General features: G+C 39.9%; 5 protein-coding genes across 5 annotated transcripts; 1 reads left to right on the top strand and 4 right to left on the bottom strand.

Annotated features, from left to right (window-relative positions):
• Positions 1-269: 269 nt before the first annotated feature.
• On the bottom strand, positions 270-5,642 carry LOC108132676 (venom acid phosphatase Acph-1). The gene is made up of 5 exons (XM_017252183.3): positions 4,360-5,642; positions 2,373-2,471; positions 1,812-1,895; positions 1,282-1,440; positions 270-1,171 (listed from the first exon to the last, which is right to left on the bottom strand). Exons 1-5 carry the CDS (start codon positions 4,519-4,521, stop codon positions 461-463), a joined length of 1,215 nt encoding a protein of 404 aa, XP_017107672.2. The 5' UTR covers positions 4,522-5,642; the 3' UTR covers positions 270-460.
• A 554-nt stretch (positions 5,643-6,196) lies between these two features.
• On the bottom strand, positions 6,197-8,797 carry LOC108132675 (venom acid phosphatase Acph-1). The gene is made up of 6 exons (XM_017252182.3): positions 8,722-8,797; positions 8,235-8,415; positions 7,416-7,514; positions 7,271-7,354; positions 7,052-7,210; positions 6,197-6,982 (listed from the first exon to the last, which is right to left on the bottom strand). Exons 2-6 carry the CDS (start codon positions 8,403-8,405, stop codon positions 6,275-6,277), a joined length of 1,221 nt encoding a protein of 406 aa, XP_017107671.2. The 5' UTR covers positions 8,406-8,415; positions 8,722-8,797; the 3' UTR covers positions 6,197-6,274.
• A 47-nt stretch (positions 8,798-8,844) lies between these two features.
• Positions 8,845-10,926, bottom strand: LOC108132674 (venom acid phosphatase Acph-1). The gene is made up of 5 exons (XM_017252181.3): positions 10,426-10,926; positions 10,223-10,306; positions 10,012-10,170; positions 9,421-9,948; positions 8,845-9,045 (listed from the first exon to the last, which is right to left on the bottom strand). The coding sequence occupies exons 1-5, from the start codon at positions 10,711-10,713 to the stop codon at positions 8,848-8,850; spliced, it is 1,257 nt and encodes a 418-aa protein (XP_017107670.2). The 5' UTR covers positions 10,714-10,926; the 3' UTR covers positions 8,845-8,847.
• Positions 10,927-20,864: 9,938 nt separating this feature from the next.
• On the bottom strand, positions 20,865-21,630 carry Cpr76Ba (Cuticular protein 76Ba). Its single transcript, XM_017252184.3, has one exon. It carries the CDS (start codon positions 21,584-21,586, stop codon positions 20,981-20,983), a length of 606 nt encoding a protein of 201 aa, XP_017107673.2. The 5' UTR covers positions 21,587-21,630; the 3' UTR covers positions 20,865-20,980.
• A 1,391-nt stretch (positions 21,631-23,021) lies between these two features.
• Cpr76Bb (Cuticular protein 76Bb) lies at positions 23,022-23,723 on the top strand. Its single transcript, XM_017252185.3, has one exon. It carries the CDS (start codon positions 23,048-23,050, stop codon positions 23,636-23,638), a length of 591 nt encoding a protein of 196 aa, XP_017107674.1. The 5' UTR covers positions 23,022-23,047; the 3' UTR covers positions 23,639-23,723.
• The last annotated feature ends 399 nt before the right edge of the window (positions 23,724-24,122 follow it).

The raw sequence follows: 24,122 nt of genomic DNA on the forward strand, positions 1-24,122 counted from the left end.
GGAAGATTCAAATGGAGTCTCCGAACGGAGTATGGAGCATCCAACTGGCTAAACAAGTGCGGAAGTTGTTTGCGTTTGCCGCTGGCAAAGGCCAACCGGAAGCGGCCTATTGGGCAATGGCAGTGACAGCAGTCGCCTGTCGCCACAGACCGGAAATGAGTCAACTTGGCTGCCACATGGGGCGTGAAAGAAGTCGCCGCCGACTGACAATATCCGACACCGAACACCGAGCTTGGAATGTGGATCGAAGCACCAGATAAAAATCTATATTTAAAAATTCTATAAATTACCCAAAACGGGTTAGTTCATTTATTAGGCTTAGGCTAAACGATTGACTTAACTAAGTGGTTGCGGCTTACTAAAGTGAGACTTGTGGCAGTCCCGTTCCCTGAGACGAGTAGCACCTGAAGGATTTTTGTATTCTTTTGCTTTTCTCTAACAACTAAACATTTTTGGAGGCTCATGGCCCTCGGAGGGGCGGCTCTGTGAAGGCCTGATTTCGAGATTGGCAGCGATTGGCGTCCGCTTCCGTGGGCACCACATCCTTGGCAGCGGCCAGCAGCTTATCCAGAGGGCACTGGAAGTCACAGCCAGGTACGACGAGTTTCTGGGCCGGAGCCTTCGGATCGTTGCGGAAGTAGATCTCCACCCAGTAGTCACCAGTCTCCTTGTTCTTGTGCAGTTCGAAGAGAATCATCGAGGAGTACCGCGGCAGTTGGCGCTCCCACACCTTCAGGGCTGCAAGAATATTCACGACCGTGGAATCATGGCCTGTGTAGATGAATAGCTTCCTGCCACTGGGCTTCAGAGTTCCATTTCGCTTTGCCTGCATTTCGTCAAACATTTTCTTGAGAAACGGTCCACCCTTGATCTTCTGCATCTCCGGAGTGTAGACATTATAGATGTAGCTCTGCTCGGCTAAGAATTGCATCTTTTCAGGGAAATACTCGTGCGTCCATTCGGGCAGCTCTAGACCCCATTCCTGCTCCGCCAGCAAGGTCAAATAGAGCGATTGCACATCTTCGGGCTCCTTGAAACTCAGACCCGTGTGCTCCTCCAGTTCCTTGAACATTTCCAGGTACGGCTCGATTTCCGCCTTCACCTCCGGGAGTTCATAGACCTCGTTCAGTGCCTCGAAATATCGCGGACAGGGAGTTCGCACAAGGAGTAGCTGGAAGCAGGAATGTTAATGTTATAATTTACGAACATGTATAAAATAATCAATATCCCTATCTTAATCGGTTGCTTTGATTAATCATCTCAAATATCAAGTATACGTACCGTATCCTGATTCAGCTCCTGTGAGAAGACAGGTATGGGCTGCCAATTAAACCGACTGTTCCACTCCATGTCGGTTCCTTTCGGTGGAAAGAAGGCGGCCAAAACGGTCTGCATGGTCATGTGAGTCCTTGGCACACCAGTCGCCTGGGCATAGACCGACTTTGGAGGTGAAAGCCGAAGAAAGCGGAGCACGGAGAAAGCGGTGAAAGTAGAAGGGCGAAAAAGAGCAGAAGGAATTGAGTGATGAGCCGGGCGCGCTTGAGCTTTGCAATTTGTAAACGTCCGCACTATCAGGCAACCGAGCCAAGAACGTGTTGGTGTCGGTACACAGAGAGAAAACTATATTCTTTTAATTTTATTAAATACTAACAGTAAAGTCTTCAAATAGTATTTGATAGTTTCAAGCCTTTAAATCATGGAATAAAATATTTTTGAGGAATACAAGCTTTTTAAATAATTTTCTCTCTGTGCATAGTGTGCGGGGTGTTGTGTTGTGTGTCGTGTCGGTTCGTTAGTGACTGCTTACTCACATCGGGACTGTAGTGGGGCGCCAGAAATTTGCCATAACGCTTACGCAGCCAAGTACCAATGTTGAACAGCTCGCGTTTGCCATTCTGGAGCGTTGATTTATTGCATGGCATGAGCGGATGGCACGTGAGACAACACCAGAGCAGCGAAACGGGGAATCCGAATCCGAGAAAACAGAAATTCAGAGCAAAGTCCGAGGCAGAGACAGAGACAGAGATGGAGGGAAGTGTTATAAAATAATAAATGCCTTGCATTTTTGCAATTGCATAAACATATGCATGTGTATATGTTAATGCAGCTATACCCAGTCACCGTCGTCATCCCCGCTTATCCCAGCCCTTAATCCACATCACCCATACATACGTACATACATACATACATGATGTCCCGTCCCACTGCAGTTCCAGCAAAACATTTGCATTTCAATTTATTTAAATGCTCTGCTGGCTAAGAAGGACTCCGGGGGATGAGAGGAAATAGGGTTCCTTTTTTTTGGGGGAAGAGAGAGCCAGGACGAGATGACGAGGCAAAAGTTTTCACTGCACAACTTTTTCTCTACTCACATTTGTTATTTGTCCCCAGCCAAATGGATAGTAGGTCTCATTTACATATGGATCCTTTGGATACGTATCCGCCGGCGTTCGTGGTCCGTGTCGGAATACCTGCAAGTTTAGCAATTACAATTTTTATTAGTCAAACGGATTCACCACATGCTCAGGCAATATGCATGCACGATTCATATGTATTTTTGTCTCCGTCGATCAATCCGAAACACTTTTATTAGCCAACAGTTTGTGCCTGTTTTTGAGGCAATAATAGCTAAGATAGATACTGTTTTAAGGTTACTGAACCTCAAGTAAAATTTAAATAATATTTCTAAAAATAACAACTAATTTTTGTAATCATAAAAGCTTATATAACTCAGCACGCGACTTTCATATGATTTATTTATGTGAAACTCATGCTCGTGCGACCCACCAGTCAAACACAACGTATTATTTTTGCGGAAGTACGTATTCTCCTCAAATACCCCACTGATAAGACGGCGTCTCATTGGAAGGTCAGCTATGAAATCTGGATTGAACTATCTGCCCGTCTATCTCTGAAATAAAATTCATTTTCACGACTGTGGTAAATGGGTTTCCAGTTCATCAATCGTACGCCAGCGGGGCTCAAACAAAAAACAAACAAAATCAGCAAACAAATGTGCGTCGCAGTTTTATAATTTCATTTTACGATTCAGTGCAGACAGGTTTTTTTTTGTTTTTTGTGCAAACTGTAATTTGGAAGCCGGTTTTTCGTTTTGGCTTTATTTTCATTTCTGATTTGTAATTAATTTTTTTTGTATCGCGATTTTGGAAGATTTATTTGTGTGTGTTGAAGCTTACAAACGTCTTGAAGTAAAAGTTATTTTCGATGAATATATTAATTATGCGGGTTAATACAGGTTTATTCAAATCACTTTGTTATCTTATAATAAGACCCTTAATGACAGAAAAACTTGAATCATGTTGTTGGTCAATTTTAGGAATTATTCTGTAGGTTTTTGGATTGGTTCTGCAGCGTTTTCAAACAGACTTTAGCCAAGGTCAGAAAAGCTTTGTGTAAGAAACTCACTTTAAACAGAAATTAATGTATATGTATTTCAGCTTTGAGAAATATTTATTTTCCGCCTGGCTGCATCTAATTTTTTTTTTGCCAAGTGTACTTCATAGCAATTGCTGGTATGCATATTATTTAATTGATTAAGAATCAGAAAAGTGACTCAAACAGCTGATACAACCCAGGCAAGACTTCTGGAAATACCTCATTTTATATTTATAAGAAAAAAAGTTCACTTTCCGTTAAACAAGTCTTATCTGTCAACTCACCGACGTGCTACTAAATTATAGTACAATTAATTTTTACACCAGTCTACAAAAAATATGCCTGCGTTTGCACATTGGCTTAATATGTTTATAAACATTTGCTTTATCAACAGAATGTTTGGTTTTTTTTGTTTCCCTGCCTACGTAAATGTCAATGCCAGGGAATTTCTCCATGGCGTATACACAATTTTTTGACTCAATTCAGTAATATGTGTTATCAGCTGTTTTTTATTCCTATTATTTTTGTTTTTATTTGTAAAGACGAGATCTGCTGACTATGAAGTATTATATGGGGTGTTAATTGCTATGCTATTTTTTTATGATATGTAATATCTCGATAAAAAAATGATACTTTGTGCCTGAATTACTATTTTGTAATCATGTTTTTTATACCACTCTGGTGCTGTTTTAGGAATTTTAAGCTGTCACAGATTTTAAAATATAGCGAGTTTATGACGAAAAATTTATTATTTTAACAGATCTTCGCAGATTTTGAAGGTTACTTTTTAAGGAAGGATAGATTTTGAAGGATAGATTTAATTTTGTATAATGTTTACTAACTAAATCATTCACTTTTTTTGTTTTTCGCTAGCACACCACTCTACCGGAATGTGTAATTGCCACAAAAGTTACGTCCGTACAGCTGGTTTTTTTGTTCCGGATCACAGTATCACTGACTTACCACATGCAGCAGCTCGAGCGTGGATTTATCAGTCCCCGGGTCGTAGAGCTTGGCCGTAGACTCCATCGTCGAATGGGCGAAGCACCAGATCAGCACCGCCGATGCAATTAATCCGCCCGTCATCGCTAGACAATGCCTTCTAGTGAAATGTGAACGCGGCATTTTGGTGGACCTTTTATATACCCGTAGTATTCTCGGATTCTCCGACTTGGTTTTGGCTTTGATTTTACAGCTTTTTTTTTTGTTTTAGTCGGTTTGAGGAGCTGGCCAGCAATCTCAAGACAGATCAGAGACTAACTTGTTATATTCGCTCTTTGCTTTATCGTTATATATTTTATTTTGTGTTTTGTTTGCTTTTTGTGGGTCTATTAATTATGCCAAAGGGAACTGGTTTCTTCTGGCACTACGTTTAATTTATTTCTATAAATTTCGCTTATTTTTCCTAGTGTAGTAGAGTTCTACTATCTTCTATTTGACTTCGAGGCGAACCCTAAATATTTCAATATTGGTCTTTCGATAGCCGAATCGGAGGTCTTCGCACGCGACTGTCTTTGTGTAGTATCGCCGGTAAAATACTACTGAACGATATCATTGCGAAAAGTCGTCGAATAGTCAAAACAGAATGAGTGTATGACTCTTTTATCGTTCCATTATCACCAAATGCTTTCGTCACCGTCGCTCTTTTATTTATTAGTATTATTGTTAGTGTTATTGTAGGTGGAAAAATGTCTATTGTATGTGTGTGTTTGAACGACCCACCGACCAAACCAAACGACCGACCGATTGTTGAGAAGCTATAGAAGCCTATATAGCCCTGGCACCGACTACAATGCCGAAGCGTTTGAAGCGTTTTTAAACGCGCCCGCGACTTTTAATTTATATGAACTCTCTGTAGTCGGATTTGCTCCGCTTATTACTTGATTTAAATTCTTTTTTTTCGTTTTTTTCCTGGAGAATACCAGTACCGCCCCCCAGCTTTTGACACCAAATATATTTGTCATCGAAATTGCGTATGCACTGGAGGTAATAAATCGTACTGCTTCTTGACCGCTCATTATGCTAATTTAACATTATCCATATTGTGGCTGCTGGGTTTCGTTGTTTAATTGCCGAAATTATTTGAAAATATCGCATTTCGGGGCTTGGCTGGTTTGGTTTATGGTTTCGTCATAGTCCGGAAGCTTTTGTTGAAAGTTAAAAGTAAATTACAAATCACACACTGCCCTTTTGTTTGAATTTATTTTTTGCCTTATATGATTTACTTCCGAATCGACTGAGTGGAGCCCCAAATGCCAACTGTTCGACTTTAAGTGAAGCTTGTCTCATTTTATAAGATGGATGGGGCATCCAAGGGAGAGGGTTGATTAAGATGTAATGTGTTTTGTTTTGAAGGGTTTTGTTGAAATATGCAAAGGGAAAAATGTCGAGCTTTTAGAAAATAGTGAAACAAAAGTATTAGAGTTTAAAGCTTTTAAAAAATGAAGTAATGAAAAATGTATGTATTTATTTGCATTTTTTATTTTTTTAATAAGATTATCTTAATTGACTAAGGCACTAACTTCATTTAATTAAACTAGACGTAAGCCTGAAAGTATGCCTACAAAAAATTTTGTTCTATCTGGAACTTTACTAATATTAAAAAAAGGTTGTTTCATAAAAGTTCTATGATTTAAAAACAGTTTTAGACTTCCTGTGAAATATATTCTCAAAACTTCTGAAACGGCCCTTTAATTTATACCAATTTCTATAGCTTTTAAACCAATCTCAATAATAATTAAAATTTAGATTAATAGATCTTATCCCCAACACGCCAATCTATTAAAAAGCAATTTAAAAATTACATCAAATAGCTAGAGATATTTATTGTTTACATAATCTTAATACTGCACACTGGATAAGTAATCAGTTATAGACTTCAATGGTAAGTTATCTTTGCTCCATTCAAAGTGCCCTTTGCTTTGCACAGATCCTTGTAAGGCGCATCGGGTAGAACGTCCTTGGTTAGTTCCACAAACTTCGAGATCGGGCACTGCTTCTCACATCCGGGAATTTGGAGCTGTTTGGGTTCTTGGTCTGGATCGTTTTGGAAGTACAGCTCCAGGAAATACTCCCCAGTTTCTTCATTCTGATGAAGCTCGAAGGCTATTAGAGCAGAGAAACGGGGCATTTTTGCCTCCCAAACATCCAGAGCTGATAGGACGTTGGTGATGGTCCAGTCGTGACCGCAGGATAGGAACATTCTCCTATCAGCTGGTTTCAACTTTCCCGACATCTTTGATTGGATTTGATTTAACAGAAATTCTAGGAAATATCCGCCTTTTAGTTTCCTCATTTCGGCGGTGTAGGCATCGTAAACATAAGACAGCGAAGCCAAGGGAAGCATTTTTTCAGGATAATAGTCCTTAGTCCATTCCGGTAATTTTAGGCCATAGGTTTGCTCGGTTTGCAGGGAAATGAAAATGTTGGTAACATCATGGACGTGGGACACATTCAGACCGGTATGGTCACTCAGTTCTTGGAGTAACTGGGAGTTTTCTTCATGGACTTTCTTCACCTCCGGCAGATCAAAGACCTCCAAGACGGCCTCATCGTAACGAGGACAGGAAGCCTTCATTCTAATGCGCTAATAAATTAAAATAAAATATAAAAATATAAATAAATTGTTAACCAAAAACCACAAATTTTTCCTTACCACATCAGTTTCCTCTGGTTCCATAAAAATGGGAATGGGCTGCCAGTTGAGCATCAAGTTCCACTCCAGAGGCGTGTTTTCCGGGGGAAAGAGTCCGGCTAGCACCATCTGGAGAGACATCATGGTGCGTGGCGACTCCGAAGATTGGGCTCGGATCATCTGAAAGGCAATGGATGTGATTACGCCGCCATGTCCATGAGCTTGCTCTACTTATCGTACATCGGGCTGATAATAGGGAGCCAGAAAATCTCTATAGCGCTGACGCAGTTGTTTGCCAATTTTATAGAGCTCCACTTTAGCGCCCTGTCAAATGAAAATTGCAATTTAATTCGAGTAATCTTATTTGTGTTTGCCAAATACTCACGTTTGTCAGAGCCCCCCAGCCGTAAGGCTCGTAGGTCTCATTTATATACGGATCTTTCGGATAAGTGTTGACCGGAGTGCGGGGACCATGACGAAATAGCTTTAAGATTAAAATCATAAAACGCATTATTAAAATTAGCCATAAAATGTGTCTGAAGAAATAAAGTCAGGGAATTTGAATCATCCGAATAATTGACAAAAAAAAATAAAATTTAAGCACTGTAAGTTAAGAGTAAGTAATAATTATTACCTCACTCGAATAAGTAAACAAAAATCTGCATTTAATCAATATTTTGTATTAACCGAAATAAAAACGTAACTGGATGTTTGCTCTTAATTACGCAAAAACCCAAACTGATTTCAATAAATAATTATTTAAACAACTCGATCGATCAACTTGTTCCCGTATATATTTAATTTTAATTGAGTTATAATTATGCAAATTTCATTCAGGGAAAACATTATTATACAATAAGTTGCTCCATAAATTTGAAGTTTAAGTTCCACGAAACCGGTTTCAGGTCTTGGTACTAAATGCAATATTACGTATACGTCGTGTTAGCTGCAAACTTGCTTAGGAACAGTAGCTCTATGTTTGAAAAGAGAACTGAATTTCGGTTTACCTAAGAGCACACACATTGATTGGATTGTTTGGGAATGAACAGACAATTTTTTTGGCCAAAAGTCAATTGCACACAGTAAAGGTTTTTAGCACATTTTGTATAATTACACGGTCTACTAGCTTGAGTAGTTGCCAAAAATTTTTAACAAGCACTAAATTGGGTTGACTTAATTTTTCAAAAAATTATCTTTCAATTACCACATGAACCAGCTTCAGGGTGGATTTGGTCTCTGTTGTATTCAAGTCCTTTGGGCCTTCTGGGTCAAGGGCAATCTCCTCTGGAATCTCGGGAACTTCTGGCACCACACCGCCTCGGACAATTAAGCCGCAACTTAAAATAAGTGCCAGCAGGCCAAAGAACTTCGGCATTTTCGCGAAACTAAATTAAATGGATCGTTTAGAATTAAGTGGACCGGCTTCGTTGAGGCTTGTGCGTTGAGTGACTGCATCAATAGAACTGCGGAGTGCTTTTAAGTCGCGATTATGTATTCCGCTAATACGTATGTACATCTCTCCCGCCAATACAACCACAGATAAGAGCGGCGAAGAGCGAGCTAGTCAATCAGCGCAATCATCAACTACAATGGCAAACATTTCACAAAAAAAAAATATATATATATAATTCAATTTAATTAGTTTCACACGAAAATGATTTCCCTCCCCCGTCAGAAATTAACTCAACGACCTTTTGAATATTTATTTTTGGGGATTTTTATTGTACTTTATTCTTCATATATTTTTTGCACAACTCTTCATCAGCTGCTATTGTAATACTGAGCGAAAATAATTTCTCTATGGCAAATGGTTTTCGCTAACGGCCGACCTGATCGATTATACGCGGTGGCGGCTCCACGAAATTATCGTTATGGGGTCGGCACCTCTCCTCCACCGACTCGTTGGGTAGCACCTTGGCACTCAGCTCAATGAGTTGGCTCAGGGGACACCGAAAATCGCAGTCTTTTAGCTTCAGCTGCTCCACACAGCCGTGCTCGTCGTTTCGGAGAAAGATCTGAAAGTTTTGAGAGAAAATGAACATTTATAATTGCTATTCAGAAATTGAGTTTATAAAACTTAAAAGAAATACATTTTAGAAAAGCCAAGTAATCAGCAAGAAGTGTGTATTTAAAAATAGTTTTTTATTCTGTCTGGGAAAATAATCGCGATCTAGCACGGTGAAATATTTTTTAGCTGATATTTGGTTTGAACTTAGCCACTAAAATTCCCAAAAGTAAACAAAAAATATTAAATTATCTTATTTTGCAAAAACGTTCAGACACCTATTTTTATTACGCATCTCAGCCTGAACTTGAACTAAATTGAACTTGAAAACTACTTATTGAAAGAGAACTTAAAAGAGCACATTGTAACTTTTTAAAGTACTTACCTCCACATAGTATTCACCGGTTTCCTTATCCCTGTGAGTTTCAAAAATGGCCATTACAGCAAAACGCGGCATCTGACGCTTCCAAACACCCAAGGCCGAAAGGATATTGCCCACAGTCCAGTCGTGTCCTGTGTAGATGAACATTCCTCGATCTTTGGGCTTCAGACTACCGGCTCTTTTGGCCACCATCTCCTTGTACATTTTCTTGAGGAAGGGTCCTCCTTTAATCTTTTGCATTTCCGGTGTGTAGGCATTGTAAACGTAGCTCTGTTCGGCCAGGAATTGCATACGATCGGGGAAGTAATCCTTTGTCCAATCAGGCAACTTGTAGCCAAACTCCTGTTCAGCCAAGAGGGTAATGTACAAGGAATTGACATCCTCGGCACTCTGAACAGATTTTCCAGTGAGGTTTGTGAGTTCGCGGAACATTTGTTCGAAGGGTTCCGTTTCAGCAATCACTTCCGGTCGCTGAAAGACCTCTTCCAGGGCCTCAAAATAACGGGGACAGGGTGTTCGAACTAGCAGTAACTAAATTGAAAGTTCACTAACTATACTTTCGGGTTTTAGGGTTTTTAAACATAACATTCTTACCGAATCCTGATCTAGAGGCTCTGAAACAATGGGAATCGGTTGCCAATTGAGATGTTTGTTCCACTCCATTGGGGTTCCTTTTGGCTCAAACATGCTGGCCAGGGTGGTTTGCAAGGACATCATGGCCCTTGGCGAGGCAGTGGCTTGTGCGTGTAGTCTCTAAAGATATTTATTTAATTTTTAAATTTTATTTAATTGTTTAGTTTCTTACATCCGGCCTATAGTAGGGTCCCATGAAGTCACCATATCGACGATGCAACCACTTGCCGATCTCGTAAAGTTCCTTTTTTCCAGACTAGAAAAAGGATGTTATTACTTTGAAAATATTATTTCTTTCTATTACATATTAGTTTATATTATGTGTATTTAAAATTGATTTTTCACCTTTTTAAAGGACATTCATATTTCACTCACATTTGTCACATGGCCCCAACCGGTAGGCTTAAAGCCATCCTTCAAATAAGGATCTTTGGGATATGTATCCACTGGCGTGCGAATTCCATGTCTGAAGACTATGTGCACTAATTCCAACGTAGAATGCGTTGTATTGGGACTGGTTTTGTAGCATTTTTGCCAAGGCAGGTCCTTTGAGGACACACTGTTACTGCTGAGCACACCGATGAGAATTACGACGCCCAGCAGGGCAGCTCCCAAACCGAACATGGTGAGTATTTGTTTACGCGTCCAGCGGCCGAATATCATTTTGAGGCTGTATTCCTTTTTATACAAATCCAAAATCCAAACCGGAAGAATCGATTCACACACAAAAACGAGATTTTGGTTAACAGAATTTGTGGTTTTTTTCACTTGCGATTGCTTTGTGATTTTTTATGAATTTATTGTAATTCAATTACGAGTTTTTTTACGATTTTGGTTTAATTTTAATGTGAGCTGCAAGGCGCGTGCAACTCACAGCTCGTCTGAAGCTAAAATAAAGCGTTGACAGCTAGATACGGAGAACTTAAAGAGAGATAAATCAACGCTGGGGTATTCGGCTATTGTTGCGTCACGTGTTGTTGTTGTTGTTGCCTTTGTTTTAATGGCCACTTTCCACCGAACTCGGCTCAGGCCGAGATTCCAAGCCAGGCTTGGCGAACTGAACGACCAAGCGAATAAAAAACCCACAGCTAATTGGGCGTTTCTCATTGAACCAGGCAATTACGTATACGCCATGTGTTTGCGGAACGCGACTTTTCGGTAGCTGGATATCCCACCGGCCCCTTATTGGTCTATTTTTAGCCTTGTAACGCCCTCTGCTGGACTAGTTGGACATTTCTTCCATAATTTCCATAGTCATTATATGATCTTGGGGTCTGATACTTTTTCTCCCGTATGATTTAAAAAATATTTTTGGCTTTCTTTGTTTACTTTAGATTAGACATTTAATGGTCAGTTGTTTGGTTATATTTTTGTCTGTTTTTATAGTAAAAGTATTATCAAAATTATTCAACAAGCTTATAATCTTTGCTTAGCTTAGCTTTAATTGCGAAAACGCCTTTAAGCTACGCCTGATATAATAAAAACCAACCTACCCTAGGTTAGTAATCAAAAGGGGTTCAAGCTCAAAAAGTTCCCTGCCCTTGAACTTAATAATATCTACATTGTATTACTTTCTTCTCTCTCCACATAATCTAAAGTAATCCCACCTTTCTCTAAAATACAACATATCATAAAAATACCCACAATGTATGTGTTTCTTTGCACTAATTATTTGCCTTGTTTCATTTTGTTGACACTTTGGCTCTGGAGAGATAATAATTCAAGTTGGGTATTCGCAATTTCGTCTTGTTTGAACAATTTGTTTGTGTTGACTTTTTTTTTGCGAACTGGTGTCACACAAATTGGCAAACAAGGAATGTCAGCAAACGTCTCTATTTCTCGAAAAATAACTCTTTATCGCCCAATGGATTTAACATATTTGACTTTTATTTTGTGCGAGAACGAGAACTAATTAGCCAGACTGCCAAACTGGCTATACCGACTGTCAAAAGTCCGTGTTTGTAGATCACCACTAATTGTTGTCTAAAATGAATTTTAAGGCTAATTAATGACAACGTTGGCGATTAACTGTTAACAGTGTCTTTGTCAGCTTCCGAACTATGCAATTACCGGCTAAAAAAATAAAATCACAAAATAAATAAAGTTTCATGCTGAATACTCTACAATTTTGTGATTGTTCATGACTTTTGACAGTGTGTCTTGAACTTTTTGTCTAGTTTTCGTCTAGTTGTATTATTATTATTTTTGTTTTTAGTTCAACTTGAATCAGAATCAATATAATTGATAAACACACACGGCATAGAATAATGGCAACTATGTACTACGAGAGCAACGCAATTGGCATTTGAATTGCATCAGCTTGAGGAGCGATTAACATTTTTGCAGTCGAATAGTGAAAATAAATGGCCTTGTCGGCATGTCAGGAAAGTAATTTTTAAATGAATTTGGGTTTTTATTAGTTTTTATTATTCTTAAAGTATAATATTTCCTGACTCAAATTCTTGGAGTATTAGTAATGAATTTATAGGAAATTATTTTACCCCAATCAACGATTAAATTCTTAGAAATATTTGCGTATTGCGAAATATTTTTTTGTTTTCAGCTGAAATATATGTTGAAGTATTACTTCATAAGATTAGGGCTGTTCCACGTGTTTCATTAGAATAATAAACACATTTTATAATCTATTCAAACTATCAGTTGTTATAGTTTGAAACCAGCCTACGTTTATTTTGTATATTTTTGGTTCAAAGGGCTTCATAAACATTAGCCAATTAATTGAAATGTTTTAGCATTATCTCTTAAGAAAACAAATGAATCATTCTATTCATCTTATGCCAAATAAATATATTTTTATAGACAATATTATTGATGTTGTGCTTCTCTAAGTTCCCATTCTAAGCACACATGCTCCAGTTTTTTTGGGTATTTATATTCCGATCTCTGAATGACTCTCCTAAGCCTATTTGCTAATGACTTTCACTGAAATTTATGGTCACTGCGCCAATGCAGAGCCAAACAAATACCGAAAACGGAAAATATTTTCAAATAATATATTTCTGGCTGGTCAGAGAGTCATGAAGGAGACTGGCACACGTGCTAACTTTGCCATAAAACGTGCATTATACAAACAGCAAAGTGGGCTGGTGTGGAAAACGTTTTCGGGCCAAAAGCGTCTTCAGGCTCGCGTTCTCCCTTGAAGAATCCATCCGCACATGCACTGGCATTAATATTTATCAGACCCGCAATTACGATTATCGACAGAACGGGCCAACTACTGGGGAAACCCTGCGAATATTTGGTAGGGGGGTAATGAAATCGAGGGAAAACAAAACTTCAAAAAGCAAAAGGCCGGGGGGAAATCTAGGAAATACCGCCAAATTGTCGGACAAAACGTGGCCGAAATTTATTGATTCCGACGCATTGAAAATAGTTCTCGGTGGAGCAATTTCAAAGATTTGTACGACAAATTTTTTTCAGCTCCTCCTCGTCTTCTGCCTTTTCAAACTCTTGATGTTTTTTTTTTCGCGGCTGCCTTCTATTTTTTTGTTCATTTTCGCTGAAATGGCTGAAAATTTTCCAACTGACGGGCATAAAAATTCGAACACGCGTAGTTAAACAGAAAGTCGGAGGGGCGGACAGGGCGTGGCCGGAGCATCTATTCAATGAGACAAAGAACGCCGGACCCGGACAGTCTGCGTTTTGGGGATTGCGTCTGAACCGCTTTTATTTTCCTTTTTTTTTTGGCAGGGCTTTTGGGCAATTGGGATGGTGGGATGGTGTGGATGGGGTGTGGGGTTATAGGGATGTTGTCGCCTAAACGATAAACCAATGACAAAAGTCAGCAGCGATTAAAGTTCAATTGGTGTGACCTGCCAATTGGCATAAAGGAGAAACGATTTCCAATGCTGGCCAAGTTGGAAAAATGTGAGTTCCGGATGGTCAGGAGCGAAAGGATGGGCTTGCTGATAGGACTGGAATCTGTTAGGAAAACAAATTGTTGCATTAAATAACATATTTTAAAAAATGGTTTTTTACTTTAAAGAATACGAAATTATACCCAAAATGATATCTGTTGTTTTTTTTAAATGACCGGTTAATGCTATAGACACACGGCCAGGCCTGATTATCGCATATTAATGAGTTTATTTAACTTTTTCAATGCGATTGATGGCCTAGAGGGGCGCACTGAAAATTGTAGTCAGGGGGCGTGGCTGGGCAGGGGGGTGCCCCATCTCATGTGAGGCGGCTGTTTGTGAAGCTTTTCACAGCAAATTACAACAAATTATACACATAATTACGCTTTAATGCCTGGCCTACCCACGCCTCCAGCTCTCTCTCTTTTAACGTGGCCCATACCAACCGACCCCGCCCCCTGTCACGCCCACTCGCCACAGCCCCAGCCTTGGGTCGTGTCGTGCAACGCATCAATGCAAAGTAAAATTGTGTGTAAAAAATGTGATAATTAACTTAAGTCCTTTGAGAATTTCGAGGCAGGGCCAGGGGAAAGGTTATGTCCTTATAAACACGAGAACCGACATACAAACAAAAACACAGACATATATGAATATATAAATGGAAGATACATAAATTCACATACGTCTGTATTTCGTTGGTCCTTTGTTTGTTTGCGTATATAATGTCATTGTCAGTTAATTATGTAAAATGTCATTCATGCCAACATAAGTATGTTTGTATTATGCGCTACCAAAGGAAAAATGTTGGCATAAAAGGATTTTGCTTTCGCTTTAAAAATACAAACACACCAACACCCACGATTACGCGCCATATCTGTGTCTGTACGTTTGTATTTGCATATATTTGCATTAAGTTGTTGTGTTAGAACCTAATTGTGAAGATGAATTAAATCTACTCTGGACTATGATAAGGTAATATTTTTTAATTTGATTATTAATCAAGCCATAAAATTTATATAAAGTAAGTTATATTAAATCCAGTAGTTATTAGTTTCTTGTGACTTCCTGCTATTATGTATCTAGTTACTAGTTTATAATTTCTAGTTACTAGTTACTTGTGACTTGTTAGGCTGCAACTCGTTACTAGTTACTTAAACCTACCTTATTTAATATAAATGTACCATTTTCCCTTTTTTAAAAAGTGTGTCCCACAACTGTCGTGTCAAACAATGACATTTCACTTTTATGCTGTAAATTCCTGTGGCTTCATAAATTTAAATTATGTTTACCCGACAGCCACACACTCCGACACACACGTACAGGTGTTTTATAGAATTATGCCCTACCTGCCAGCTTCCTGGTCGGCCTTTCATTTCATTTTTGGCATTCTCAGCTGGAGTTAACCCTTCGACTTTTCTTCATTTGCTTTGTTAATGAGAGTCTCATAATGCATACAATTAAAGGCAACAACAATAGAGATAATTCTATGGATGAGGGAGTGTGGGGCAAGATCCTGTCGGAGGCAATTAGATGTCCTCGTTAGGCTGAGGTTGACTTCCTGCTAGGCTGCCATGCATGACGGCAGTTAAGCTTTCTCATTCCTGATAATCCTTTATAAATAATGCATTAAATGCTAGCATACACTGAAAACAATTTTAAGTTAAAAGGAAAAAATAAGGATAATAAGTTCATGATTATGGGAATACAAAACATTCACTCCAAAGCTTTTAAAATATTTTATTTGCCTATTAAATTGTTGAATGAAAATTTATCTTTTTATATTTTTTTTCTATGTGTATTTGCGACCTGCAGCATTTGTTTTTAGCTCCTGGCAGCTGTCGGAAGCTGGCGGTATATAGATGATAACCCCAAACCGCAGATGGGCCGTCGGTCTGCCATTTAATTCAATTTGCATAAAAGTGCTTGGCATTTTATTAACCCACTAAACGTAATTTAGTGCCGGGAGCGCACGCTTCAATTGCCCCGCTGACGGAGTGCTTACCCACTCCTTACTCCTCGCTTCTTGCCAATTTCTTGGCCCTTATATCCCTGGAGAGTCCTGCTAGACCATCCCCACCAATTATCGAATGTCCGCCCGCCGCTCCCAGGAGCCCCATGAGCCGCAGATCGACCTTGCGCCTAGTCAAGCGTAAAGTGGGCCATTTTGGAGCGAGCCGGTTTTCTGACCCACAGCGGGGCATTATTTTTTAAGCCTGCCGTTGCAGTTTCCTGGCCAAAAAAAAGAATATTTTCCCTTTTTGGCGGGGGATTCATGCAAAAAGCCCGACTGAAATGGGTCAGGCCTTTGGGGCTGACTAAGCCGAAACACTTAATGGGACTTAATAAACCGATTCAATGGATGAAAGTCTGGCAGGCTAAGAGGTTTATTATTTGGAGAGTTATGAGGGAAACATTTTTTAAGTCTTTAGTATACTTTTATAAAAGAATTTTTATCAAACAAGCTGTTTTTAATTTTATTACAGAGCTAACTGAAATTGTTCAAATAAATCCTTACCAAAAGAAACATCTCCTGAACTCCATGTTAAATATTTCCCCATTAGGAAAAGTTTTCCTTTGTCTTTTGACCAACATCTGCTTGGCCTGTAATTAAAGCATTTTTAATGGCCATCTGCGATGACCTTCAAGGCAAATCACCGCCTGACACACTCCATAAATACGTATAATTTTGGGTTAATTACGTAAAATAATCATATTTTTTTCAACTTTGGCCTGTAGAGAGGGTGTTGGGTGGATTGTGGTTTTGGTAACTTACCAGCAGGTCCACTTTGACCTGCTTTTGTTATCATAAAATCCTGCCACAGCCGCTACTGCCATATATGAGAGTGTGAGTGTATATCTATGCGGAAAGTTTCGGCACATTAAATGAAATTTAATTCCTGCCGTCATAAGCAGCCAGGACAAGTCCAGGACAGCAGCTGGACAGGCTAAAGTAGCAAGAGAAGTGTGGGGCTTACGGTGGCAAGGGGTGGCAAAGGTCCAGAGGGTAACCGCCAAAAACTGTAGCCAATGTTTCTGGTGCTGCTTTGGCAAGGCCTTCTTCTGTCATGTTGGTCTATACACAACAAAAATACAAAGTTTATTTAAATAATATTTAATATTTTAGGTTTATGAGAGACTTTGTTTCTACTTCTTTTGTTTCTATTTATAAGGATCGTTATATGAACCATGTCGAATAAAAAGTTAGAGGGATTTTTTCTGTGTGCACCCGCATCCTTCTATGCCATGTCTATGGCCACGCCTTGCGCCTCCCCTTGGCTTTGTACGTGTCCTGGGCCTCTGTTTAAATGTTATTTAACGCTGGCCCAGAAGTGTCATGACGGCCAGCCCCTGGTTTCTGCTGTATGGTTGTGTGTGTGTGAGCTTGTGTGTTTATGTGGGCGTGGCAAACTCATAAAATGCCGCACAGTTGTTGCAAAATTTGTGGGCATCCTTTTGTTGCAAGAGCCCCATACCTACCATACCTCACATTTAAAGCGAACCACGAGAAAAACACCCGACAAAAAATTGCAAAAATATCAAGAATTTCACGCTCATCTGACTAAATGGTTTTATAGATTTTGATATTTGCTCATTTGTTGATCCGATTCGTTCGTTGAATTTCATATTAATATTGTACTTTGGCCGGCGTGGTTGTTGGAATTTATGAGGCGGTCAGTTTTTGGGGTTTCCACGGGTTTCCAAGCCCAAAATATTCCACGCTTCGTTATCCTTTGGCCTTTCCTTTTTTTGGCTCCTTTCTCGGAGCCCAAGTCCAATCATGTAAAGCCATTTTTGTGTCTGCGTTGGCAGAAATTGTTGCCTGTTGGATTTTGATATGTTAATCATATTTTATGTTTTTATATTTTGCGCTTCAACTATTCGATTGCCGACTTTGGGTTTATTGGGATATTTGTCTGCTGCTCAAAAGGGCGTGAAATCCGGGCCAGTCCGTTGTTTGGTGGATGGGTGGCGGATTAATGGACAAGGGTTGGATTTTTGCATAGGTCACGATATCCATTAAATGAGGTCGGCAATTAGTGTTTATGAATTTTAAAGGCAGAAGGTAAAGTAATCAAATAATCATCCAATTATCATATTCGTATTATGACCATCCAATGAAAAAAAAGGAAACCCATAAAACCCTAGGACATTTTTATGCCGTAATCCTTCGTTTTGATGTCGCTCAAGTATCGCACAAGCTCCCTATGTTCGTGGGACATCTTCAGCTGATATGACATTTAGGCCAGTTTATGGCCTGACCCCAATGCCGTTTTGCTAGCCTTTCGTCCCACGGGGCGTATGCGCCATATTTCAGTTTGTGTTGCTTGTTGCTCTCGTCCACCAACTGGCGGCAAAGACCAGCCAGCTCAGGGGGCTCGTGGCCATAATCGTGCTCATCATCATCAACTTTCTTCATCTCCATCATCATATTCACAACTTAACGTCCACTTTTCCATCAAACAGGCCGTAAAGTGGCATTTCCGTTGTCGCTCCCTTCTCCACCCCGTCGGCGGTACGTTCATTCGTCCTTTTCGTTAGTTTGCCAGTTGCGCCTTTTTGTATGCAGCATAAAATTAAATTATTTGTTGCATAAGCCCCGTCCGGCCACCCACTGCTCGCTCCCCCGTCTCTCGAAAAGCCAACGAGGCATGCAGCAAAGTGCTAAGCCATGAGAAAGTGTGCACTTGAAGCAGCACAAGCCGCCCTCTACTTTTCCTCTGGGTCCGGGCCACGCCCACTTCGCGACAAGGTATGCATGGTAGTGGTGCCACAAATACCACAGAAAATGGCACAAAATTATTTAAATGAAATTTTTATAAAATATATAAAAACAAACACAAGAAATCTTTAAAAATTCCTCCAAAATAAATTTTTAAAAAAATCGAATTTTTGAACAAAAATGATCTCAACAACACTACAGCATGGTAGGAGTAGAAGGGGAGTCACTGGAATCGTTGGGTCACATTATTATACTTTGAGCCACGCCGAAATCAGGCACAACTTTCTGCCACACTCCCCCTGATCCTTGGCTGGATTCTTGCATCCTTGCAGCCTGTCATAACAACAGAACGGAATGGTCGGTCGGTAGAAGGTCGGTGGAAAACTCGGCCGAAAACTGAAGGCGGCCAAAGAAGGGCAACAGTTTTTCCAGGCAGCGCTGCTCTTTTCAACTCTGCCCTCCTTACCTCCCCTCACAATCCCCCTGAAACCAATCCCCTCCCTCCCTTTGGGATTCATTTTCGTTTCATTCATTTATTCGTCGCTGGCTGCTTTTCATTCATTTTGAACTTTCGACGATTTAATTCGGCTTTCGAGCTGCTATTCCATCTCCGTCCGCCCAGCTGCCAGGCATTTCTCCGGCACCCTTTCTCCATTTCTCCTGGTTCTCTGTTTCAGTTACTGCTGCCATAGTATTTTCCCCATTCCGTGTCTGGCGAACGCCTTTGGCCAGGCGGCGACAACAAAAAGGTTAAAGGGGCAACAGTACTATATTACGGAAAGAATGCAATTGAGATGCACTTGACAAAATGAAGTATAAGATTGGGGTGGTAGGTAGGGTATTTTGAACATTTTTGGATTTTAGATATTAAGAGAAAATATTGTAAATCAAAACTATCATTTTTTGATTTTTTTAGAAGAATATACATCCAGCTAAAGGTTGCTATTTAGCAAACTTACATCATAGCTTAAATTATATATTTTTATTTTATAATAATTATCATTATATTTTTTAGTATTAATTTTTATATTATTAAAAAAACACTTTGGTAACAAAACCCTATTCGTATTCGATGTACCTCAATGGCAACAATAAATTTCAGTCCCTGAACCCTTGGCATAAATTTCACGTCTGCATTTCGGTCTTTCTGTGAGCTTTCCTGTTTTTCCCTTTTTTTTTTGTTGACCCCACCTGGACGACTGCCACGATTGCAATCTCCACTGCTCATTTGCATTTTTAATGAAACCATATAAAGGCGAAAAAGGGCGAAGGAGGTGATGTCGGCAAAAACTGGCCGAAAGTGTGTGAAGAAGCTGCAAATTATGAGCCAAAGGCAAGATACCTTTCCCCATTCCATGTCCATGCCTTCACATTATTTTCTGCTCAAACACACTCGGGCATATACCTTTGCAAATAAATCGGAACATATCCCTGGCATATCCCCAACCAAACAATCCAAACTGTCAACAGTTTGTCGCGGCTTATCGCGGCGTCGAAATTTTCTCTCTGTAACCAATAAATGTTTCAACATCATTTACATTTTGGTGACAGACTTATCCTCATGGCATTGGAAATGAAATCTTCTCGCTGCGCCAGGGACTTGAATCATTTTGGTCCTTTGGCTGCTGGTCCCGAGATCCTGAGGTCAGAGCGTTCCGTACAGTTTCGGTATTGCGGTCCGAGCAAACAGCACTCCGCTCGCAGATTTATGTGACCGCAAAACTTTGCTTCACGGCATAAATTAATGTTTAATTGATGAATTTATTTGGGCGAAGGGAAAGATGCTCGGCCTTCCATCGGTCAGTGATTCATCAATCTGGGGGTCATTTGGCCAAAGCTTAAAAATTTATTCAATAACATTTTTGGGTTTATAGAATAAAAACTTTATGAATTTTGTTTTTTTACTTGATAAATATTTTTTTAAAGATTTTTTAAGGTTATTTTTGTTGAATATATATTTTTTTTTAAATTATTGTCTTTCCATTTTCTTTTAATGCGCGCCATTTGTTTAAAATGAACTGCTTGAACCAATTAGTAAGCAGTTTACCGCTTGCTAGAGATGAACTCTTGAAGGTGGAGAAATAAATAAAAGCTAAGTTCACAACCGCCTGGAGTTTCAAACTGTATATTAAAATATAAATCTATCTCTAAATATCTATAAATTTTAAACTTCAATTTATTTTATATTTTATCGCATTTTATGCATTTTGCTTCGTTTTATTTATTTAAAACTATAGTTTAAAATTTCGTTATTTGTACAATACAACCAATACAATACATTAATTTATGTCCATCCTCGTCCAATTGCCGTCAGTTTTCAGTCAGAGTCGTCTTACCACCACTTGTGGCCATTGTCCTGCCACTTGCTACCCGTATCCTGCTTAACATCCACATAGCTGGTGGCATGTCCGTGTCCGTGTCCGTAACTGTGATCGTGTCCGTGGTCGTAGTGCTTGGGCTGGTAGTGCTCGCCATGTCCAATGTGCTTGACCACAGCCTGGAATCCGTTGTGGGAATCGGCGGTGTATTCCACGATCCTGGTGCGGCCATCGGCCTCCTTCATGGTGTAGCCTCCCTTGACTTTGTCGCCATCGCGGGTCTCCCACTGCTGCTTGATGTCTCCGGTCTTGGTGTCCTTCACGCCGTAATCGAACTCGTACTTGGGATGATGCTTGGGCTCCTCATGGTGATGATGGGAGTAGTCCTGGTGGTGGGCAACGGGAGCCCAATGCTGCTGGGGCTGTTCCCAATGCTGCACCTTCGGGGTCTCCGCCCACTGCTGATGGTCGTGCCACTTCTTGGGCGCCTCATGATGGGTCTGAATGCTGTAGCCCACGCCATGTCCATGTCCATGGTCGTATCCTCCATGGCTGGGAATGTAGCTAGAGGCTGCCACACCCAAAAGGGCACAACAAATGAGAGTCAGTTTCTGAGCCATTTTCGTGGGATTTCCTGGTGGCGGTTGACTTGCTTGGCCTAAATCGCAATTGGAACTGTGATAATCGGTAGACAACGCCTAAGGTTTTTATACTTTATGGCCCATTCTATGGAATCAATTAATTACACTTTACTCTCGAGGCTAAATAGGCTAGAAAAAAAGTAAGAGCCCCAAAAAGAAAAATGCTTTGAATTTTTGTGCAAATTTTCATTTTTCCTCATTCGTATTCATAATCTTGGCTCTCGACTGGCGGCTATTGCCAAATTAAATGTGGCTCACAACTCGCCAAAGCTTACTAAAAAAACGCAATATTATTATTAATTTTTTTTCTTTTTTTGGTTAGAAATCAATCAACAAGTGTGGCCCGCTTTCAAATATCTGAGCAATAGCCGCCTCGCCATGCCTCGCTGGGTTTCGGTTGGTTGCCGCCTCCTCTTTTTTTCTTCAGCTCCGACTTCACTACGAATGACCTTGAGAATGTGGCAGGAGGGGCTATGGTAGGCAGGGAAGCGGAGTCTCGTTGGGCGCTTTTCGGCCCAGGGGGTCTGATTTATGGCCAAGCCCAATGCTTCCGAATTGGCGTTAACTCACTAACCAGCGCTTAATGTTTTCTAAATATTTATAATTAATGTGAATGGACTTGTTGGGTGTCTTTTAAGGTTTAAGTCTTGTAACCTGAACTTTGAACCTTTTTTTTAATATTTGAAGTTAAATTAAGGATTTTAAAAAATATAATTCAATCCTTGATTAGTAATAATGTGTTTAAAATAAATCAAGATTAATATTTATGAATTTTTCTAAGCCATAGTTAAGGAATTTTAAGATTAAATTGTCCTATAAATCCTCTATTTTATGGAATTTAAGGAACTTTATTTTATATGAACTTTTTATTAAATCTTTTCTATTTAAATTCTACAAACCAAACCTTCCTTTTTCCATTAATCACCTTTAATAACTGATAGTCTTAAAAAAAAAAAAACCATTAAATTCTTGCAATGACCTTCTTGCTGTACTTTGAATAAAAACATTTCCTTATTACTTTTTTACCATTTTTATTGCCCTTACACCCTATTAGCTGTTAAATTCCCAATTTAATAATTTATTGGCCAAACGCGAAGTTCATTCTTGCAGTTAGTTCGCCCTTCTCTTTGGCTAACGAACTTACACACTCGATTGGATTTCTGTTATAGTTTATTATTTTCAGCAGAATTTAATTGTAACGGCTTGGGTGCGATATCTAAAAGATTTCGATTTTCCATAGAGCTCAATGACCAAAATACAGTATTAATAATAATTATGAATTAGTGAGGTAATTAACGCGTTCGCAGGCACGAGTGGTGAATGGATTGGCCAAGAGACTGACCACCCCGGAGCTCTACTAGATGGCTATAAAAAGGCGAGGTTAGTCTACTCAGAACCACCACTCATCATCGAATATCCGATTAGAAGACATCGATCAGAATGAAATCCTTTTGCGGAGGTCTGATATTTGGCATCCTTGTGGCCGGCAGCTTGGCGGCTCCTCACGGAGGACATGCCACCAGCTACAGCTCGGTGACCAAGCACGAAGAACCCATCCACAAGGCCTACGGATATGGATACGACCATGATGTGATCAGTGCCTACGGAGGAGTCTACGGACACGGTTATCCCAGTCACGGATATTCCGGCCATGGCTACGATAAGCACGAACCCGATCACTATCCAAAATACCACTTCGACTACGGTGTCAAGGATGCCCACACCGGAGACCAGAAGAGCCAGTGGGAGACCAGGGACGGCGACAAGGTCAAGGGCAGCTACTCCCTCAAGGAGTCCGATGGCACCACCCGCGTGGTGGAGTACACCGCCGATGACCACAATGGCTTCAATGCCGTCGTCAAGAAACTGGGCCATGCCGTTCACCCTCAGGTCTACCACAAGGGCTACGGACACGGCGACATCTACGGCTCGGACTACGGCTACGGACACGATGTGGCGCATTATGGTGGTTATGGACACGGCGGACACGGACATGCCAGCAGCTACGTGAGCGTGAAGCAACTGCACTGATCAAAGGACCTCCAAACGAAAGCGACCCTAAGTGATTCACCTGACTAAAGAAAGCTTTTTTACTCATTTAGTATTTGTATTAATATATTTAAATATAACTTGAAATATATAAATAATGTGTCTGTGGGTATGCGGGTTATGAGGATGGAAATAGATAAACCATTTAAAAGAGACTCACGAAAGTAAAGACAGTTCCTGTCAAGATTCTCCTTTATGGAGGTTAACTTTGGAAAGTTACAAAAATACATGGACCCACCAAAAAGCGATGCCATATCTTTGGCAATATGATCCGAATCTCGAGCATAATAACTGAAACGATTATTACATCGATTCTCAACAAATCTGCATCAAAATCTAAGGAAGTTTTTATTATATTTTTTGTCAAGTTACATATATTCTTCTTAAAACTGGAGCTAAGGCTGATACACATCCTATTTCTAAAAATAATATCCTGAAAGATTTGTACGTTGATTTTCTATAAATC

This window comes from Drosophila bipectinata, chromosome 3L, assembly GCF_030179905.1.
Source record: "Drosophila bipectinata strain 14024-0381.07 chromosome 3L, DbipHiC1v2, whole genome shotgun sequence".
Lineage (NCBI taxonomy): Eukaryota > Metazoa > Arthropoda > Insecta > Diptera > Drosophilidae > Drosophila > Drosophila bipectinata.

Coding starts and splice junctions, on each gene's coding strand:
- LOC108132676 (XM_017252183.3), bottom strand. CDS start 4,521: ATGCCGCGTTCACATTTCACTAGAAGGCATTGTCTAGCGATGACGGGC. Junction 2,472..4,359: donor CGCTCGAGCTGCTGCATGTG/GTAAGTCAGTGA, acceptor CTAAACTTGCAG/GTATTCCGACACGGACCACG. Junction 1,896..2,372: donor GCTGGGGACAAATAACAAAT/GTGAGTAGAGAA, acceptor TCAACGCTCCAG/AATGGCAAACGCGAGCTGTT.
- LOC108132675 (XM_017252182.3), bottom strand. CDS start 8,405: ATGCCGAAGTTCTTTGGCCTGCTGGCACTTATTTTAAGTTGCGGCTTA. Junction 7,515..8,234: donor CCCTGAAGCTGGTTCATGTG/GTAATTGAAAGA, acceptor TTAATCTTAAAG/CTATTTCGTCATGGTCCCCG. Junction 7,355..7,415: donor GCTGGGGGGCTCTGACAAAC/GTGAGTATTTGG, acceptor TTCATTTGACAG/GGCGCTAAAGTGGAGCTCTA.
- LOC108132674 (XM_017252181.3), bottom strand. CDS start 10,713: ATGATATTCGGCCGCTGGACGCGTAAACAAATACTCACCATGTTCGGT. Junction 9,949..10,011: donor AGCCTCTAGATCAGGATTCG/GTAAGAATGTTA, acceptor CTTTCAATTTAG/TTACTGCTAGTTCGAACACC. Junction 9,046..9,420: donor CCGGTGAATACTATGTGGAG/GTAAGTACTTTA, acceptor CAAAACTTTCAG/ATCTTTCTCCGAAACGACGA.
- Cpr76Ba (XM_017252184.3), bottom strand. CDS start 21,586: ATGGCTCAGAAACTGACTCTCATTTGTTGTGCCCTTTTGGGTGTGGCA.
- Cpr76Bb (XM_017252185.3), top strand. CDS start 23,048: ATGAAATCCTTTTGCGGAGGTCTGATATTTGGCATCCTTGTGGCCGGC.